Source organism: Ziziphus jujuba, chromosome 1, assembly GCF_031755915.1.
Source record: "Ziziphus jujuba cultivar Dongzao chromosome 1, ASM3175591v1".
Taxonomy (NCBI): domain Eukaryota; kingdom Viridiplantae; phylum Streptophyta; class Magnoliopsida; order Rosales; family Rhamnaceae; genus Ziziphus; species Ziziphus jujuba.
In genome coordinates this window covers 326543-344862 of record NC_083379.1, presented here as the reverse complement: position 1 = coordinate 344862, position 18320 = coordinate 326543, and the positions used below count along the sequence as shown (strand labels likewise).

The 18320-nt window shown below is 32.7% G+C and overlaps 1 protein-coding gene across 3 annotated transcripts; it reads right to left on the bottom strand.

Moving 5' to 3' along the window:
• Positions 1-1890: 1890 nt before the first annotated feature.
• LOC107417977 (uncharacterized) lies at positions 1891-17196 on the bottom strand. Of its 3 annotated transcripts, XM_016026677.4 has the most exons (19): positions 16796-17195; positions 14430-14533; positions 13329-13415; positions 13172-13247; positions 13007-13081; positions 12768-12821; positions 11412-11471; positions 11123-11239; positions 10120-10214; positions 9829-10031; positions 8027-8124; positions 7686-7789; positions 7443-7608; positions 7195-7317; positions 6848-6927; positions 5331-5472; positions 4557-4586; positions 3491-3561; positions 1891-2938 (listed from the first exon to the last, which is right to left on the bottom strand). In XM_016026677.4, the coding sequence occupies exons 1-19, from the start codon at positions 16832-16834 to the stop codon at positions 2323-2325; spliced, it is 2340 nt and encodes a 779-aa protein (XP_015882163.3). In that variant the 5' UTR covers positions 16835-17195; the 3' UTR covers positions 1891-2322. The 3 variants fall into 3 exon arrangements, with proteins under 3 accessions (XP_015882163.3, XP_015882232.3, XP_048328609.2); XM_016026746.4 differs by lacking the exon at positions 4557-4586 and having other exon boundaries at positions 16796-17196; XM_048472652.2 differs by lacking the exon at positions 12768-12821 and having other exon boundaries at positions 16796-17196.
• Between the last annotated feature and the right edge of the window lie 1124 nt (positions 17197-18320).

Genomic DNA, 18320 nt, shown 5'->3' with positions numbered 1-18320 from the left:
GCTATTATTATTATTTTGTTGAGCAATAATTTTCTTTAATTTCAACTTTCTTTTTTTTTTTTAATATTTGTCAAAACAAGTATTCATAATATCAATACCAACGATGCTGCTCGATTTATTAGAAAAAGTATGGTAGTTGGTCCGTCTATCCAAAAGTATGTTATAACTATATGTCCTTCTAAATGGCAAATATTCCTTTCCAATTATATGACACGTCAACCGCTTTTATTTCGAGTAGCTCATACCTACGCATCTAATTTGTTCACGTAATTTCAGTTTTATTGTTTAATCTATCTTTAATTACATATTATTTACAGTAGTATACAACTGAGCTGGATGGATTCTAATCAATTCCACATTGCAATGTACTAATGTATGCTTTTCTTTGGTACAGTTAATTAAACCATATAAATATTATATTTTCTTAGTAAAATATAATATTACCAATCTTTACCCAAAAAAAAAAAAAAAAAAAAACAGTTACATCATATAATTTATTTATTTATATATTTTATTCTTTTTATGCAGCGGCATAGTATACTTTTTTGTTTTTTTTTTTTCCGTAGATGTAGCATCGTATGCTTAATTTCAAATAAGTTGCTTTCTGATCTTACGCAAGGGGGAAAAAAAAAAAACAAATGTTGCTTTTTTACTTTAATTACTAAGAATGAGGTGAGTTCTATACATTTTCTATACCTATAAAATATTATTTAATTTTCCTTAAATTTTATTAAAAAAAAAAAAGAATAGCATGTATAGATAATAAGGGTAATTTACTAGAGCTGGAATCCGAACATGAGGCCATCAAATGGAAAATAAAAGCATTGTATTCTATTCTCAAGGGCAAGTCCCTACATTATACTCATCCGGACGTCTGCAGTTGATGCACCACTTCCTGTCCGACTTGCATGTGTTAACATGCCGCCGGCATTTATCCTGACCCAAATTCAAACTTTCCATGATATTTATGGTTGCATTATTTATTAACTTCTTTTGTTCGCAGAGATAAAGCAGCGGATTCGGAATCTTTTATCTTTTATTCTAAGACATAACTCATATCCATATGCTTCATATTCGTTAAAACTTTCCTTTAAGAAGTTTAGCCCCTCACGTCAATGGGCAAGTAAAAATATATGTTTGAAAAATAAAAATATAAACTCTCATAGCGAAATTTTTTTTTTTTTTTTTTTCTGGGAGTGGAACCAATGAGGTATTTACATATTTATTTTTTAATTAACCCGTTGAGGTACTTAATAAATTGCTTTCGGATAGCCAATTAAAAACAAATTAAAAATTTCAATAGTTGGTTAGAATGAGAACGAGACTTATATTTAAATTTTTAATCACTGAATTATCGTTTTATTTTATTAGTGTATATATATATATATACATATATACATATATACACTGATAAAGTAAAAGTTCCGGGTTGTCACTGAAAAAACTAGAAAGAGGGATACAAATATGTACCTTCAAAAACTATGAATCTCGTATACTATTTAAGACAATGCAACTCCCGTTTGAAGAATCTCTCAAATCCAATATACAGTTGCTGAGAAGCCACTGTTTCATGATATTTACTCGGATTAATTCAGCAACTAAACCATATCCCAATTTTGTGCACAATTATCCGCTATTAACAACTAGAAACCTTCAAAGTACATAGAATACTATGGAAACCTACGTAATAAAAAAAGATTATGGAAATTCGTCATAAATGCAACAGGTGTTACCGGTTCGAGTTCATCATCATAAAGAAAGAAGATTAAACATTACACACGAAGCACTAACGAAATGAAATGGACTACTTTCAGCTGTCTTTCTGCTGTCCATAACAGATGTAATTCAATTATAAAACTGCAAATTATATCCACTCTACTCGATAAAAAGTACAGCAAAATGTTCACATTCACATAGATCATTTCCATCACCAATATTTGAGACTCAGATAGTAGTAATCTATACTGTCAGGTCCTTGATCAAAATACATGCAACACGTGAGAAATCCAACTTCTGTATCATCTATCAGGAGAAACTAAAGATTGATAATATCGTTAAATTAATTAATAAAAGGTTTGCGAATCAGAACCCTTCCCTTTTTCCGAGAGAGAGAGAGAGAGAGAGAGAGAGAGAGAGAGCAAATTTCTCAAGGTGGGAAAAAAAATATAAGCCCTGTTTGGCAACACTGCCCCATTCACGATGTACAGTAGGCACTAAAAGTACAGCGGCCAAGCAACCTAAGTGTCTGAATTCAACCTCCCACCTGATCAATGTTGCAAGGTATCAAGTTAGCCAGTTAAAACTGATCATTGACAATTTCCATCAGTTCCCTTCTTTATTGTCGTTGTCAACTTTTTTAACACATTCATCAGCTTCATGAGTGTCTTCTTTTCCTACAGTCATTGCCACATTTTCACAAGTGGTAGCTTCTAGAAGTGAAGTCTCAACCACAGATTGTACTGGCTCAGGAGGGACTGAACTAGGGCTTTCGTCCTTTGATGCTGCCGAATGTCCAGCAGCAACTTCATCATTCTTTACCAATGAATCGGTGGCTGATTGAGAAGATATAGCAGGTTCTGCGGATTCCACTTCAACTTCACCATTTGGAAGTACACCAGATGGTTCCCCTGAGTCTGAAGTCTCCCGCCACTCAACCCATTCAGGTGGTTTATCTGTTTCATCAGATTCCATTTCCCTAAAATTGTTGAACTCGTGAAGTTGATTGTCTTCAAACTTTGCTTCTGGTTCCGGTGAAGATGTTGCCGTGTCAACCAAGTCATCGTCTTCACCAACTATCACATTGTCATCACCAGCACCATTGACCACACCAGTTCCCTCGGCATTTGGTGAGGGAGATGCAAGTGATCCAGTTGACCGATCATTGGTAACTCTCTCATCCTCAAAAGCAAACCAGTTGGAATTTGTAAAGAGAGAACCACTGCATGCAACAGTTAAACCATCACAACCAGAATCTTCTATAGGAAATCTTTGATCACACATTATTGCAAAACAAGTAATTAATGCCAATCAAGTCCTTTTACGCCATGACTTGGCAATTTAAGAGAACTTGGCCAAAGAAAGCACATTGGAGGACGGACTTTCCTTCAAAATGGACGGTGTCAGACTACCAGCAAAAAAAAAAAAAAAAAAAAAAAAAAAAAAAAAAAAGAAGACAAATCCTTGAAAATAGCAGTTCAACCTAAAGTTAAAATTAGAATTGACACAAGACTCACCAGCAGGACGAGATAGGTTCATCAATGGGTAAGATAATTATTTCTAGAAGACTGAAGTGGTCAATACAGCCAAAATGCCCATAATTTAATGCTCATAATGGTTTTTTCTAGTTTTTATGGACGCATAATAATAAATTAGATAAAATGCCACAAAACCAGAAAGCCAAGCAGACAGCAGAATCCTAGATAATCTTTCTAAAAATTGCAAGTCCAAGTAACCAAGAGATGGAAAAGAAGACCAAAGGGTTTCCACCTACCTTTCCTGGTCATCTCCCAATCGCAAAGATGATATGACAACTTCAGCAGATTCATCATCAAAGTAGACATCCTGCCCAAGCAGTAAGAAAACTTCCATTATCAACTATTCCAACCAGAGAATCATGAGGAAAAGATAAGAGGAAGAGGAAAAGACAATTGCTGAATACAAAACTTGTACAAAAAAAAGGCCCAAGCTAAAGCACTATGATCCAGAGTTTTTACTACTTTCTTTTTGTTTTGAAATGATCCCCAATAGCAGCCGTCAGTAAAAATAAATAAATTAATTAAAATAATAATTAAAAAAAAAAAAAGAATATTTCATGTGAACCCCCTAATGTTTGCCCCCATCAAGATTTTGTCTCTCATGTTATGATAGTTTCATATAGCATCTCTATTGGAGGTACGGAGATAGTAATTCATGTGGTATGAATGAAACAATAAGGAGAAAAATGATGACTTTTTGAATCAAGAGGGAAGTTGATGAAATTTTTTAAACCAAAGGGGTCAAAAATTGTATTTAGGCCAATCCTAAGGAGAAGTGAATGATAATAACCCTAAAAGGAGTACATATCTATGACACAATGCAAAAGTATATGTACTTCCTACACACTGCTTTTCAATCAAGTTCTAATTCAAGTCTTCTCCATCCCATCTGATTGTTGCTAGTATATAATCCTGTAATTAAAAAATAAGAAATACACTTCAACAACACCTTGCATGATAAACAAATCTAGGTGGAATAAAATATAGCTTTTTAATATGTATCTTAATGCTCATGACAGAATACAGAGAGAATGGGAGGCAGTGTGAATTGTGCATTTGACATCACCCATCTTTAAAGAAAATAGTGCCCATTAAACATGGCCAAACACACTATAATTCCAATTTAATCAAAAGAAAATACCGAATTTATGCATATAATCAGAAGATTAGACCTCCTCATCATAAAATTTACAAACACAATCAAAACACATTGCAATCATTCATGTTTCACTCAAGCCAAAGAAAATACCCTTTTCAATGTGCAGAAGTAAAACTTGCTATCAAAATACAAATTTCTCATACCTCATCATCTCGTTCGAGTGAGCCATGGCCCTGAAAAAGCATGTATAGATACCATTTTACCAAATGAAAATTACAGTAAAAATGCTTGAATGATAATTCTAAGATCATAACGGTATTGTTACCATCATTTATTAGGACAGACATGGAGAATTTTTTTTTCCTATGATGCTTTACATTTTTAAATAAAAAACTAATCTGGCATTCAGATATAAATTCAAGGGCAAATCAGAACAAAAACTAGCAAGGATAACCAAAGCATCAATTTACATAAGCAAGAGAGGTGGTCATCACTAAGTTGGTTCATTTAGGGTGGTATCCCAAGAGCATTTAGTTCAGTCTTTCAGATGAATGTATCATTATGAGGATCTATTGGTTATTTACCATATGGGAAATTTTCAGATTCCATTCAAATAAGCCATGTATATAGTTACATTGGTGGTCTTTGAGAGTGCATGATCCTAGTAAAGTCTTGTCACATAAAAATATTTTGGGAAGAATTGACTGGAATTCAATGTATTTTTGGCGCCGACTTCCAAGTGCCATAATCATCATCATTTAATAATGTCTTAAACAAAGTAGCTATATCACAATGATTATCTTCTTAAGGGGGCATGTGTTTTTACATTCCTAAAATTTCTGTAAAGCCTTGTTTTATGTTTACATGTATCTTTACCCATTTTACTCATCCCCATAAAATTTTAAATTTTCCACCTTTTATACAGCCCTTTATAAAAATTATTAGAACAGGACTATCAAAAAGTTTTCATAAGGCACCTCATCAATTTCATCATTGCTGTAAATGCCATATCGGAACGCCTGGCTTAAGTTGTTAGCTAGAGCTGCGACATCATAATCTCTATCTTGGTAATCATCATCATCACTATCCCTGGCCCGATCCTGTAATGCTGTCGGCCGCCTGGTACAGTAAATTAAATCAAATGATTATATAATAGAAATAATACAAATTAGGATATTAGAAAAGGGTTATGGTAAAGAGTGAGTATTAGCATGTACAGAAGAGAAGAGAGAAGCAATCACCTTGATATGAGCTACAGAGGAAATAAATAAACTTTTTTCAAAAAAGGTGGTCTTTAATATAATCTTGTTTATTTTATACATGCCAATAGAAAAAAGAGTTCCCTACCATCAGGTTGTTTTGGCAATATTACTATCTTCAAAACCACAACCAGAAAGCCGAAGAAAGACAAGGATATTAAGGTTGAGTTCAGAAAAATGTAAGAAAGAAAAATAGCTTTGCCTGTCTAAAATTATAAAAATAAAAATAAATATAATTAAAAAAAAAAGGATTAACTCTGAACTAGCAGTGTCTGAAAATGGACGTCCTACCTATGGCCCAGCAAACACTTTGTTAAATAATGGTTCCACAGGGACAGGATAGCAACCTGCTATGAGGTTGCGCCTATCAGTTCAATTATGACCAACTTTGAAGCATCAAACATGTCATAAACCACAATGGATAAAAGCAAGACACTCTTGCAAGTAAGACTGGCTGATTACTATGCACATAATGCATCCATAATGTGGTGATTACCAGGTTATAAAACCAAGCTTTACAAAGTTCTAAAATTCATAAATGTCACCTTTGTGCGGTATCCTAGTTTACTTCAGCTTTTCATTTATTATACAAAGAATGATGCACCAAAAAGAAAAAGAAGAAGAGGAAAAAGAGAACAATTCGGAATCATTTGGTAACATGGTTAGTTATTAGGTCATGTTTTATTTTCTTTATACCTAATTATGTGTAATTTGCTTATGTCAAGTGTTAGCTAATGTTAGTTATGGTTTGTTAGACACATTAAACAACTAAAAACTTAGAAAGAAAAAAGAAACAAAAGCCAACACAATGTGTTTATCATTTATTTATTTTTTTCGTCCTTAATTTTATAGCTAACTTAGATGCCTAACAAACTCTAACTATCACTAACACACACTTGACATAAGCAAATTACACACAATTTGGTAGAGGAAAATAAAAACCAAAAACTAAAAATCATATTACCAAATGACACGTTAGTTGTTGGGGACAAAGATGCAAGGAATCCAGTCCAAGTGTAATTTCAGAGCTTATGGTGGAAGATGACTGTATCCACCCTTGCACCCTTTACTGAATGAATGCCACTTAAAACAAGCCTTGCCTATTCTAATACACAACACTAGCAATATGTGAAACTTTCACCTACTTTGAGCTATTCCATAAATGCAACTCGCATAAATAATGAATTTGGGATTAAAAAGGTAACAGTTAAGCAATAAAGAATAAGTATACGTACCCACAAGCCCACTGGTAAACATTTTCCACTGCATTACGCTTTCCTAGTACATTTGCGTAATCGGTCCACTCACTATTTTCCTGTGAAAGGAAAAATCACCTTAGAAAACAGCAAAAACAATAGTACAGCAATATATAAGTTTATAGCATCAAGTTCAATGTATTTTAAGTAAGAAACATTTGCTTTAGATTGTCATAAATGAATAGCTCGTGACAATATGAATCGTACCAAGAAAGGAAGAGAAGATAGTTCAATAAAAAACTTCATTCTAAAACTCAGGTATTCAACCTAAACTGAAATTCGGATAAAGATACCAACAAACATAGATATGGAAAATAAAAATAAACCTGCAGAATAGCCTGAACATTGCTGTTGTTATTGCCAAGCTGAACAAGTTTGTTGGATATACGTGTTAGATGTCCAATATTTCCTATCCTGGGTGGTGATCTACCCTCAGCAGGGAGTGTTGGCTGGAGGAAGAATTGAACCATGTAAATATCAGCTATCTAAAAGTTGCAAAAACACAAATGCAACACAAAAAAATAATAACTATCTTGATGAAAAGATAGTCAACAGTTATGGAGGATTGAACCACCTTGCTCGAATCAGCTGCCAAAGTGAAATTCTTCTCTGCTTCAACTATTTTTCCAACAAGATTACAATCACGAAGAAGATGTTCTACTAGAGAAGAATTCTTGCTCTCCAAACATGATACTACAATATTCTCTATGTGGTGATGCAGAAAGTTATTATATGGGTACCTAGGGTCACAATAGAACAAGGAATAAGGCCTGGGATCAAATCAGCCCCCATAAAATGAGAATAATTGTAAACTTACTCAAAGAACAAGTCTAAAATTCTTTGTACTGCTCCAAGACGAATCAATTCCTTCTCAGCAGCTTCACTACCAACTGCCAGTAACACTGAAATGAACTCTACAATCTGAAAAATCCCATGTTCAGTGCTAAGAAGCATAAACATACAAAAATTGCCCTTAAAAATCTCCATTAATTTTTCTAAAATTTAGGCAATTTAATGTGAATTTATCTAACACTTAAATTGAAGTGCCACAAAGTCCATGATGTTCCAAAACAACACAAGTCACAACTAAAATAAAAAAAGAATGTGATCCTTAAAAAGTAGACCAAGAAAGACCAGCAAAACTCATACAAAGAGTACCTTTAAACGATGTTTTCCAAGAGGGGGCTGTAACTTGCCATATGTAGTTAAAAGAACATTGTCTGTAGATGAAAAATCCAAAAGCTTGAGCAGATCACCTGCAGATAGCAACCAGATCAATATTCTGAATATTAGTGTAAACTTCACCACATATAAAATTTTCTTCTCCATAAAAATAGAGAGTACCAGTTTAATTAGTTTTCATCATTCATCAAATTCATGTTTCAATCAACAATAGAATGTTGTTATTTCATTCCATTCCTTAGTTGTTTTGATTCCATCATTGATTATTTGATTCAATTCCATTCTGTTACCAATTTCATTCTGTGAATTAAACACACCCTATGATCCTATACTGATGTGAATTACCAATTCAAAGCTAGAAGCTGGACATCAATATCCTCGAATTATTACACATTCCTAGACTTGTTTCTATCTTTGAATAACCAAAAAAGAAAATGAAAAATCTAGGATCATAAATGAAAGTTTAATTTTATTCCTCTTTTGGTTGGAGAAAAATTGCAGATTCTATAAAGCATATTCACAGGATAACGAATTTCTGTGGGACTTTAACTCTGGCATCATTGTGGACTTCTTTGGCAAAAGAATTCAAACATTTTGCTTTCATTATGGTCCATATTTTTAATTTTGGTCTCATTACAGTTTATATGGACTGGAAAGTTTTGGTCTAATTAGGATTGAAGTAGCAAATTATATTTTAGCTGGTTCTTGTCCCCCAAAATCTTGGAATGAGCTCTCATTTTAATAAAATTATGATTGATAAAATCAAAAGTAAAAGAAGAGGAAGTTATGAAATCGAGTGTACCCCCTGAAGGTGCCCACTTAGAATCGACTAAATCGATTATTCATCAATGGGAGACCTTCAGTGAAATGGCATAAAACTTGTACAAGATTAGCCTGGAGCAGTTAAAAGGTGCCTATATATACTAGCCATATACCTAATAAACTAAGAAAACTCTTTTAAGTCGCATGCTTCGCATGCACTGATTAAAACTGTCATTTGACAATTTGAACAAAAGACAATTACCCTCTATTAATAGTTTTTGGATTGTAACATGCAGAGAAACCCATCATCACTGCTTCAAATTGAGAACTACAGAATGTGCTTTTCCTTTTAGAGTCTGGATGGTTCTGTCACCAACTTTATGCCTTCATGGCGGTCATAACCATTTTGCTTAAAAAATAACCTAGATACAATTTTAGCAATGCCTCCTCACATTTTGTGGCATTCAAGTCAAATCATTCAGGAGGAAGGAACACTCTTCCTTTTCTTTTGTTATATTAGAGCAATTGTCTTGATATCTCTGCTCATGAACAATGAAACTCACTTTCACTTTCTTTTCCGTCCATTTTATACCTTCTAATGTCTTTAATTTTAATATAATATTTCTACATGTATTTGTCCCTTTGTACTGACCGATCATTTATGTAAAATATGTACTGCAAAACAAAAGCAGTCAAGGACATGGCCATAAAATAAAAATCATGCTAATGAAAATCAAACATAAGGAGCTGTAAATTCATGGTTCCACAAATAATATCCAACCGTAGAAATGCCTAGGCAACACCAATCAGGGAACACCCACCAAAAGAGGGAAAAAAAAAGAAAAAAATAAAAAAGAAAGATATTCATCAAGGTCTACACTAGGTAGCAGTTAAAAAAAGTTACCTTTTGCAATGCCTAGAAGAAACAATTTTCCAATGAGAAAACCATAAAAGAGCATCTGAGAAATGCTATAATTACTAAATATCGGAGACCAAAATAAAAGGAGGTAACTTACCTAGGCTCTCCAGCATACCCTCAACAGTCTCAGTATTAGCAGTAATTGTGGATCCATGAGTTATTTGGCGGCCATACATATAATATGTTCCCAAAGTTAGTCTTTTAGGGTCTAACAAAGAGATGCATACTGATAATGAGTTAATTAGAACAGATTTTGGCCGTGAGTCCTCCAAAACATGACGAAATAATTGTCCGATAAAACTGTGTACAAAAATACAAATGAGCTTGAAGGAAAACCTAGAGAGCAGTGGTATATATATTCTCAAGTGAGAAGAAAACAAAATCTTACCTTGGGCTAGAGATTTTAGTAGAAAGACCAGGAGGAGCAAACCGTGTTATAGCACAAAGTGTCTCTGCTGCATTGGCATGCACCTCAGGACAATCCTGTCAAAATCATGTAAAAGAATTTTGTTGATGTCACTCACAAATTTAATAGAGAAGCACGTGAAAAAGAGAACATAATTTTAAACCATTTGCACAGGAAATTGAAGAACTCAGCAAATAGATTTCCTACTCATGTAATATTTGTGAGAAAATAATATTAACCTTGAATAATTAGATTTGTTGATTAAAAAATGCCATCACCACCAAACAGGAGAAAATATGAGAAGAAGATAGCTAAAAGTAAAATTTTAAATCCCACTTCAAACTATGATCCAAAAAGTTATTTATGATGCATACACAAACCACGATGATTTAAGGACACAGATGTAGAATCATTAAGACTAGATTTAACCATTTCGCTCACAACAAATAAACTCAAACTAGAGTAATAATAGATAAGCAGTATTTATGAACCAAAGTATAGAACAAAACTTTGAAGTATACGCATAAAGGTGCTACATATTGTTGCGGGTTTCCAGGCATAACATGGTATGCTTACTATGAAAATCAGAGTTTAAACCTGATAGCTGGAAACAAAGGTCAACAATGTACAAGTCATAAAATAGGACAAAAAGTGACCACAAAACAACACTCACGAAGAGATAAGGAAACCAATAGTCAATTATGAGGCAGCTTCAGGAAGAAACAACATACAAAACATAAAATTTGATAAAGTAGATAAAAAGTAGCAAGAAGCTCATCACTAGAAGCCCTTCTTCAAAGCACCAATAACAAAATATCAGATTCAATAAATCAAAACTGAAAAATAGAATTCATATCTATAAAATGGTGAAAGGAAGAAGAGGGGAGAGGAGGGGAAGATGAAACACACACCCACACACACGACCGGTTAGCATTAATGCTGGACTCACAAAATAGAGCTCACATGTAAAATTAAAATCACTTACCGAAGAGCTGAACTTGTCTGCAATCATCTCCAGAACATCAGTCTCTTGAATCCACTGCATTGCCTCCAAATAATTTGTATACATATGTTCATCCGCACCAATCAACCGTATTAAAACCTGCTTGATGAGTAAAAGGGTTATCATGAACTACTGTATCTCATGAGTATATTGGATGGCAACTGATAGTAACCAGAAGTTTTATAATGTTATTGATAGTTAAAGAACTTCGAATACAAAACGAAAAATTTCAAGTACCAGAAGCAACAAACAAAGGTGACCAACAACCAACCTCCATAATAGATGTGATCCCAACCAGTTCAACTAGCTTTCGGACTATATCTTGATGCTCCTGAATGACCAGATTAGGACAACATGTCAGCTTAAGGACAATGCATCAACTCAAAGAATTTAGATAGCTGATTAAACAAAGCATTTGTCCAAAATTAAGAATCAAGACGAATCAAATGTAAAATAACATAATCATCTAAGTAAAAGCATCTAACACAAAATAGAAAGAAATTGCTATCTATGCATATCTACTGAATACTAAATTGGCAAGAATAGTAAATCCACAAGCCATCTGCAAGCTAAAAAAGCAGTAGACTCCACCGTTCTATTAATTGATTGAATCATTCCACAGACTTTGGTTGTCAATTATAAATGGTGATACTCCAATTCTCTAATAGTTGACTCATACAAAAAGACTCCAGTTGTTGCTTTGCTTTTTTAAAACAAAGGGGATACCATGTACAAGTATAAAATTTGCAAGCAGATACAACGATTCCATCAGCATAAGAAAAGCATACAAGGAGAGAAGATGAATCGTAACCCTACAGCACATACATGTCAATATTTGCTCATTTAAATTTGGAATATTTTGGGAGTAAAAACTACAACATAGAGTGAAAAGACTACTGATGCAAGGTGGAAACAAGAAATCGTTGCAAATTTGAAACAACCTTTGAAAACTTATTAAAGGATAGGAAAATCAAATTCTAAAGCCCAAACTTTGATTTGGAATGATCTAGGATGAAGATGGGCTTATTTGCCTTTCAAGGATCTAGCAGCCTTAGCCTAACTTAGTTTCCTTATTTCATGAGAATTACTTTATTATTTTAGTTTCCTTATGTTGTCAGGAATTTTTATTAATTAGTTTGTTAGGTATTATTTTGGTTTCCTAATGTTGTTAAGTGATTTTATTATAAATAGGGGTCTTTGTAACTCTTTTAGAAAAGTTGATTAATAATACAAGTATCTTTAAGAGAGTTATTTCTCTGGTTTTGTGTGATGCAAAACAAACTTAGATGTAATGCCTAGGGATTTTAGGAGTGATTCCTAAAATTGTTCTAGTGTGATACTAGAGCCTACCTTTTAATTTTCAGTTCGTCCTACATCAACTACACTATACAATGACAAGCAAATGGGTCCCCATGACTAAATCCTTATCTAAACAACACACAGCTTTCTCTTGAAGTTGCAACCTCATCTCATCTGAAATTATGATTCAATAAATTTTTGTTATGTTTGTATCCTTTCTAGTCTGTCGGCACGCAAAGTAATGAATCATATATGCCACAACAATTATACATCAAATCTTGTGTTAGCATATAATTTCAAATCAAATAATGAAAATCTGTTTACTTACTTGGATATAATTCATAAATGGAACTGTCTTACGCAAGAGCAGGCATATGACAACCTAACAAGGAAAAATTAGTATGCATGAACTCCCCAGTTAATATATTGAAAATGAAAGAATAAGGGGAGTGAGGAACTCTTAAAATAAGTAAAAGTAACAATAACTCTTATTTCATATAGGTAAAAACTGATTTCCCACCAAAATATGAAGATTACTAATAATTCAGAAGCTCAAGAAAGCAATACCTTGCTAAAGTACCCAGCCAGGAGTGTGCTGTGCGAGTTTTTCGGTTCCAAAAAGGAAAACAACAAGTTCATCAACTGCAAATAAGAATTAACTGACTCAGAAAATTTCTACATTCTTCAGATTTCCAATCAGATAAGAAGGGATTGAATAGTTAAACATCTAACCTCCTCATCCTCCACCAATGTTTTGAGTATGATATCAACTTCACAAGTAAAGATCTCACAGGCAATGAATGGAAATCTGGGCACAAAAAAAATTTATAAGATAATAGTGCAGGTGAAGAGGAGAATCAGGCGCTATTTACAAGTTCAAGAAACTTACTTAAAAGTTCGCCTCTTTTCAGCATCCTCAGGAGCTTCTTCCACAATATAACGTATGAGTTGTTCAACCTGGGATCTTTCTCTCAAACTGCAACACGTAACAGCAACACAGAAAAATGTAATTTGGTAAGAAAGGCAAATTACATGTAAAAATTGGTGGCATAAAGTGCACAAAGACCCCTAAAGCACCCCTCAGAATACCAGTAAACCTTTTCAAAGAAATTGTGGATCAGAAAAAGAATTGAACCAAAAAATTGGTTAAGACACCGATTCAATAAAGTTTTAAAAAAAAAAAAAATCAATCCCAGCACGCTGAGAAGAAATTTATAGCATGCACATATCGAAATGATTTACACACAGTTCTGACATGTTAGGTTAAAGAACAGAGAAATTTTTTCATTAATTGAGGCATCCATAATGTATCTGAGATACAGAACAAAGGTCTCACAAGGAGCCAGCCAATCTATAATTTCTCTTCTCAATCCATAGTTTATTTGACACCTATGAATAGAAACATCATTTTTTACAAAATTTTAAGAATCAAATATCATCAATTTTTTGGGGGCTGCAATTAAGCCCCGGTTTGATTAAAAAAAAAAATTATCAACAGTTTTCATTCACACCAAGTAAATATTCAAATGGATACCCAAAATATTAATCAAAGCCCAAACATCGACTCTGACAATAAATAAATAAATAAAAAAGAAAAGTAAGGAGCTGTTTGGATATGTGGTTGATTTTTAGTTTTTCTTTTTTATTTTTCTATACTTAAATTCTTAATTGTGTGTAATTTGCTTATGTCAATGGTCAGTTAGTGGTAGTTAGAGTTTGTTAAATATATATAAGTTAACCATAAAGTTAAGGGGAAATAAACACCAAATTGAACAAAACTTCAAATTCCTTTTTTTTTTTTTTTCCGCTTCCCTTCAAGTTTATTCTTGTTTAAGATGTCTATCAATCCATAACTATCATTAGCTAACACTTCACATAAGCAAATTACATAATCAGGTAGGAAAATAAAAATAAAAATAAAAACTAAAACTAAAAACTAAACATGTTACCAACCAACAACTAAAAGATATAGATGTAGAAAAGGCATTACAAGTTGATTAGGCGACCATTAAGGGCTTTGCATTCTTGAATGATTTCATCTTCATCAAGAAGCTCCTCCAATGTGTAATTTTCCTTGTCCAAAATTGTCTCCACCTGCAATATGGATTCAAAAACCAGAGCAGATGTAAACAACCGATGGCAATATATTCACATTAGCAAACAATATCCAAAAAGCAAAACATTTAACCTTCCAAATAAGCAAATATTGAGTGCTGTCATTCACCCAAAAACATTTAGTAGTACACTAACAACAAACACAGGAAATCATTTCCATTTTTGAAGAAAAGCATTAGACAGTTGCTGAATTAAAGCAAGTAGAACTGATGCTTTAAAGAGCCTTTACTTCAATGTGTCCATGTCAACCACATTGCATGATATGCCAGTCAGAAACTGTAGAGTTTCAAACAATACAAGTTGAGAATTATACTCGGCAATCAATTTCTTTCAGCTAGAGGTAACTTTTTGTACTAGCCTAAAAGAGTGGAAGGTTGCAGCACAAAGACAAATACAAACCTAGAAAATTTGTCACAAATGAAGCCGTACATACTAGTTTCTTCCACATCTATACAGATGTCAACCCTAAACATGAAACACTGACTCATTAACATGAAAGAAGCACCTTAGTAAAGAAACCAACTAGGCACAGGGTATACTCCAGCAATTTCCAGATCTTCTACACTTTCAAGTTTGGTTGAGATTAAAAGGAAAAGAGCAATAAAACTCTTTTCTAAGGTAAATCAACCCAAATAAATTGGACTCAAATCCTAAGTAGTTTGGAATACCTTTGAGATTCAGTCCATGAAAAACAATATATTTCGGCCTTCAAAAAAAAATAAATAAATAAAACCCTTTCATATTAAAGCTTTGAAAATCATATCAACTTCAGTAAATTTGAACAACATTATATTATAGCAGAGCCCACCGACTTTCACCAAATCACTCCCCAATGCTTCTTTAATTTTTTTTTTTTTGGGAAGTAACTGTTAATTCATAAATGTTTTTTTCTTTCTTTCTTTCTTTCTTTCTTTCTTTCTTTTAATATCAACTAAAAATGGCATTTCATAGGTAAGTTGCACATGGTCAACTAGTATAACTACCTTAATTATTCAATCTATCTCGATTACCATTAATACTTGTAAATCTTAACAATGCTTTTCAACGTAACTAGACTTAGCTGGTAGCACCACAACCAGATATTGTTTTAAAATATCTTCTCAAACTCAAGAAAGAAACTAAAATGGATTTCACAAGCATGGAAGATATTTAGCATAAAGAAATTAAAATAGATGTTACCATAATTAGAAATTGATTCGAAAAAAGAAGGAAAAAATCAAGTATCTAACCTAAAATGATAAAAGTTCACAAATTATCATTATGGGCAACTTTAAAGCTGCATAGTTTCAAAAAGACACTTCATATCAAGGTAAGTCTTTGGTGTCAAAAATTGGAATGCAATGCCACGACTTGCTTATAGTTCTTTGAATTCAAAAGGTTGAATAAGAAATAACATAATCATCAGTTTAAGAACATAGGTTCTCAATCTCACAAGGAGTTATCAATGTTCAAGGAAAAACATTAGAATACAAGCATTTTGGCACTAACCACTCTAATTTATGCAATACCTGGATGCATTTTACAATTTATTCATCCCAATCCTAATTCTATACATCATCATCCTCGATCTCCCAATGCCTACATTCTATGGTGATACTAGAAAAACAACTCCTAGTTAATCAATTTTCCAGCATAACCACCTTGCTGTTCCAGATTGAGTTAACTGAATTCTTTATATTGTGAGAATTCACTCTAACCAACACCCAAACTAAGAAGCAACTATCCACTGGCTCAGTTTTCAAAAGAAAATTAAGAGTCAAAGCACCTCGAACTTAAGAGAAATATAAGGAGAAAGAAGAAGTCAGAGTGAAATCGCTTCTCTGATGTTCATCATATACAACCAATACTAGAAACGACATAGAAAAATATCACCCCTATAAGTTATTTTGACTGGACAACTGATCCGATTTCTGCAACTCATGCACTCTGACTAAAAAAGAAAACTAAAGACAAATTGTATCAAATTCAAGCAAAATACGTTGGTTGCAGCCCATGCATATGCATATGCACATGCAATAACATGTTCATGTGTCCGGAACAATAAAGAAAAAATAGGCCAGAGTTTCTATTTCTTTCTCCGATCCCACATTTTCTTGGCAACGAATTAAAAAATAAATAGAAAACTAAATAAAAGCAGATTAAGAAACCAATGCAAAACCAATACAAACAATTCCATAGCATATCAGTCACTGTTACATATACGTATAAAAGAGAAACAGGAAAAAGAAAGGACTAACGTACAGGAGAAGCGGTGGACAATCCCGCCATACGCCAAAACATTTTGAATTAAAGAACAATATTGCCCCCACGAGCCGGAACGAACTCAGATCTGCGGAACCCAGAAAACCCTAGCGCACCCCAGCAATCAACGATCGAGGATTCACCAATCAGCGAACAAGCCACGCAAGTAATGATCCGAACTTGCGCAAACGAAACCCTAGAATCTGGAACGCGTAGATTTGATTGGATCGAAAAGAGAGCTACAGAGAAAGAGAGAGGTAGATAGAAACTATAACACCTGCAATTGCGGGTGGGAGGGATGATGAGAAAGAAAGAAACCTTGTGCGCTTAGAAAGAGAGAGAGAGAGAGAGAGAGAGAGAGAGAGAGCATACGGCTGAAATGTAATTTTGCGAGCGATGCATTATTGGTATGTTTTTCTTTTTCTTCTTTTTCATTTTTCTTATTTTTTTGATAAATGGTTTTTGTTTTTTGTACAGTTAATTAATTTAATACCCAAAATAAAATTTTATTCTTTTTATGATTTATACATATAATTATTTTATTCACATCAAAGGAAAAGAAGAAATATATTTATTATATAATTTGTTTATACTATTACAAAATTGATTTTATCAATTCGATCGAAAATATTATAGATGATCAATAAATTTATATTGTTCAAAACAAAAAATGAAAATTACATTTTGGTAACAGATTTTGTTGATGGAAAATATTATAAACCCAGGGTAGGTTTTGTTGTTGTTCCACTAAAGTTGGAGCATTTTTGTCCACTTGCCTCTGGGGACAGCACTAAGTATGTCCACATCATCGCCTCGTGTTCTCCATGGTAAAATTATTCAAAGCAATACGGTCCAAAAATAATAAATAATCAAAAACTAAATTTTTTATAATTTTATTATTAATATAATAAAAATAATTTTACGTTCTCAATATTAATATTTCCCATTTATAATTCTAAGCTTTAGTTAAATAGTATAATAAATAATATGATATTCAATTTATTTTTACTTTAAATTTTTTTCATATATAAATTATATAAATATATTAATTAATAATATTTTTAACACATATTAATTAATAAATAAATTTTATAAATACATTTTGTAGTATAAGTTCTATTTCTATTGCTTTTATTAATTATAAAAAGTTTTATTATTTTACATATTAATATGAGAAGTGAAAAAATTCAAACTTAAAATATTGTTTAATGAAACAATAAATTTTATCGGGCTACACGTGCACAACTAAAAATGCCTCGCTATAACAAATTATATATATGCTGACATATATAATTTTGGCATAATAAACTTTCACGTTTATATTGCAGTTGATGTTGTCCAGTTATATTTTTCATACTAGGATTGTTAAATTAGTCAATATAATTCACAAATCATATTGCTATTGACTTTTTTCTTTCTTTCTTTTTATTTTTTATTTTTTATTTTTTTGTGAATAAATCTTATTGCTATTTGTTTGATACATCTAATGGTAGCTAAATGTCGGAAAGCTAATGGATTGTTTTTT